At 37.1% G+C, this 3,100-nt stretch overlaps 1 protein-coding gene across 1 annotated transcript in view; it reads right to left on the bottom strand.

Annotated features, from left to right (window-relative positions):
• cdk7 (cyclin-dependent kinase 7) overlaps positions 1-891 on the bottom strand; it is a 17,718-nt gene extending 16,827 nt beyond the window's left edge. Inside the window, exons 1-5 of the mRNA XM_037680464.1 lie at positions 826-891; positions 587-646; positions 459-492; positions 316-383; positions 64-132 (exon numbers count right to left, since the gene is read on the bottom strand). Of these exons, the coding sequence (XP_037536392.1) occupies positions 64-132; positions 316-383; positions 459-492; positions 587-646; positions 826-891 (297 nt within the window). The remainder of the gene's footprint in view (positions 1-63; positions 133-315; positions 384-458; positions 493-586; positions 647-825) is intronic.
• Positions 892-3,100: the final 2,209 nt, after the last annotated feature.

Below are 3,100 nucleotides of genomic sequence, written 5' to 3'. Positions count from 1 at the left end.
GCCAAACAAAACAAAATATTATTAATTATATTTATGAACATTTTATTAAAAGAGACAACTCACCTCCAGGTCTGTTTCCATGTAATCAAACACCAGACTGATGTTTGACTTGTGTCCAAAGGCATCCAACAGCTACAACACATGTCATATTAAACAGACGTGTTGCAGTAAAGCAGACTTAAAATGCATACATGCTTATTTAAACATTCAGCTTCACTCCAAAGCTTATACAGAAATCTACTAAAATATAGGTCTGTTTTTTTTCTAAACTTGTGACTAATGAACAATGACTTGAATAAATGAATGTTTAACTACCCCGATGATGTTTGGATGATGCAGCTCCTGCAGCAGCTTGATTTCTCTAAGAGCAGTCCGATTCACACCTAAAAGTAAGACAATAAATCAGTAAAACTGTAAGGTGTTTGGCTAACACATGGGGAGCACATGGCACATCTTACCATCTTTAGCCTCAGTTTTGTGACCAACTTTTATCTGAAAAGAAACATTGAGGTTTAGTGGAGAAAAAATACTAAGTGACACTAAAATAAAACCCACTATTTATATATATATATATATATAAATATACCTTTTTAATGGCAACTATTGCGTCAGTCAGTTTATCCCTGGCTTTGTACACGGTGGCAAACTGAAGAGAAAAACCAGAGGACAGTAAAAACAAAGCCCACACCAGCACCATGCAGCAGATGGGCTTTGTTGACATTAGCGACCAGCTAACGATTGCTATCTGCTTCTCATAAAAACAACTTGAACAACAAACAAAACCGACAGCAAGATCAGAGAATGTTGAAATATTTCTTTGCCTACCTGACCCTCTCCGAGAAAGTCCAGTTTCTCGTATCGTTTTGCTCTGCTTTTCACATCAAGCGCCATGATAGCTAACAGTCAGCTGCGGGTAACAAGTACTTCCGGTTTTGTTAAAGGTCCGCGGATACTGTTTCCGGGTTGACCGAGGTTTTAAAACTGATCAGCTGCGCCACCTTTTGGTTTATTTTGTCCATCACTTTGTGAGAAAATAAAAATTTCAATTCAGTTTATTTATATAGCGCCAAATCACAACAGCAGTCATCTCAGGGCACTGAACAGAAACATTTATATGTACAAATAATAAGTTAACATTATTTATCTGAGGAGCCCCCGCCCCGCGCACAGTGATTGCTGGACATGGGCACCGGCGACCCCCGTGACCCAAAATGGAAGAAGCGGGTAAAGATAATGGATGGATGGATGAAGATCTGTAATATAAGATGGAGTTAGGTTGTTGAGGGCTTTGTAGATTAGAAGTAAGATTTTGAATTCAATTCTGGACTTGACAGGGAGCCAATGGAGAGAAACTAAAACTGGAGGGATTATGATCTTTTCTACTAACTCCAGTAAAGACTCTGGCAGCAGTATTTTGGATTAACTGAAGACTTTTTAAAGAAGTATTTGGACACCCAGATAACAAACCATTGCAATAGTCCAGTCTAGACGTGACAAATGCATGAACCAGTTTTTCTGCATCATCAAAAAGGTGAATTACTGAGATGTTTAGTGTACTGGATCAGATTACTCTGTACAGTTGTTTCATTTAAATCACAGTCAAATGATTAAATCTACTAAATTGTTAATCTGACTGTTATACTTTGAGACAAACACGTGCATAGCTTACTGTATACACTTCAACATGCGTACACGTCACACTCGCTAAATAAATCAACATTAACCAATGCTTTTCTACAGAATGTTTAATGACGTTTAAAATTCAAAGATGGACCTTCATCTGGGACTCAGTTGGTAGAGCTGTTGCCTCTTAGCGAAAAGGTTGCTGGATCCTCCCACAGACCAAAAACATGCACATTAGGCTGATTGATAACTCTAAATTGTCTCTAGATGTGAGTGAGAGAGTGAATGGTTGTTTGTCTTGTTTGTCTCTATGTGTCCCTGTGATGGAGACCTGTCCAGGGTGTCCCCCACCTCTCACACACTGACTGCTGGATATGGGCACCAGTGACCCCCCTGCCCCAGAAAGGAGGAAGTGGACAAAAGATAATGGATGTATGGACTCTCAACTGTATCACGTGCGTGTGTGTGTGTGTGTGTGTGTGTGTGTGTTTGGCTGTATTTCCAAAGTACTTATTGTTCAAATATCCCTAATATGTAGCAGTTTGCCCGTTTCCTTTATGTAGATCAGAATGAGTCAGATGTCCAAGATGAAGTCAGATCTTAGCCAAGTTTTTTTTTTCTTTTTTATGAAACAATTCTAACTTTAACTAAGTGAAAACTGAATTGAATTGAATTAACTTGTGTTTCTTGTTTGCCAAAGAAATCTTCCAGTGTCCCACTCTGACTCCTTAACTTAAATAAGGATCACACAAGCCCTGGTCACTGCTCAGCTCCTCATGTTGCATTTCAGCAGGGAAAAAGATCTGTTACATTTCTGTTAATTATTCAATTAAATAAAGCTGATGAAATCTGACTAAATCTTATTTTACTGTCAGGTCTTTGAGCCACTAGACATGTTTCTGTCATAAAGCATTTTTTTGACAGTCAGTTTTTTTTTTCTGAAAAGCTAGGATACTAAAATTCATTATCTAAACAAAAATCTGAAAAGAACTTATTCAATAAATCACATTGTTAGCAATCATCAAAACGCTGTTTATGTGGTCTGACAAAATTTTTAATTTTTTATAATTTATGAGGATGGGGGGAAAATCATGTCGCTGTGAAGACCAGAATCACAAATCTACTGAAAAAATTATTGAGCAAAAACCATAACCCACATTCTGTCCATTAAAAGAAAGAGTATTAGTGAATCAGGACAATGTGTTCCTATTAACTTTAGCAGTTTTCTCAGCAGCCAAGCCAAAATAAATAAAATAAAATAAAATCCATTATTTATTAGGTTCTCAAGTTGCAGTATGCAATAGCATTCAAAAGTTTGTCTTGGAAAATTACTCTACTGAAAAACCAACCAAACAAAAACTTCATTCCTCGTTGCACATGAGGATTCAAGTTCGTAACAATAACTTTTCCCTAAAATATGCTATTTTTAAACCACCAAGAAAGATGGATGTCTACACCTTTAGTCAAAACACTATGG

The sequence above is a fragment of the Nematolebias whitei genome, chromosome 8, assembly GCF_014905685.2.
Source record: "Nematolebias whitei isolate Nwh7 chromosome 8, NemWhi1, whole genome shotgun sequence".
In the NCBI taxonomy this organism is placed as follows: Eukaryota; Metazoa; Chordata; class Actinopteri; order Cyprinodontiformes; family Rivulidae; genus Nematolebias; species Nematolebias whitei.
The sequence above is the reverse complement of the archived record's forward strand: the minus strand, read 5'-3'. Positions and strand labels throughout refer to the sequence as shown.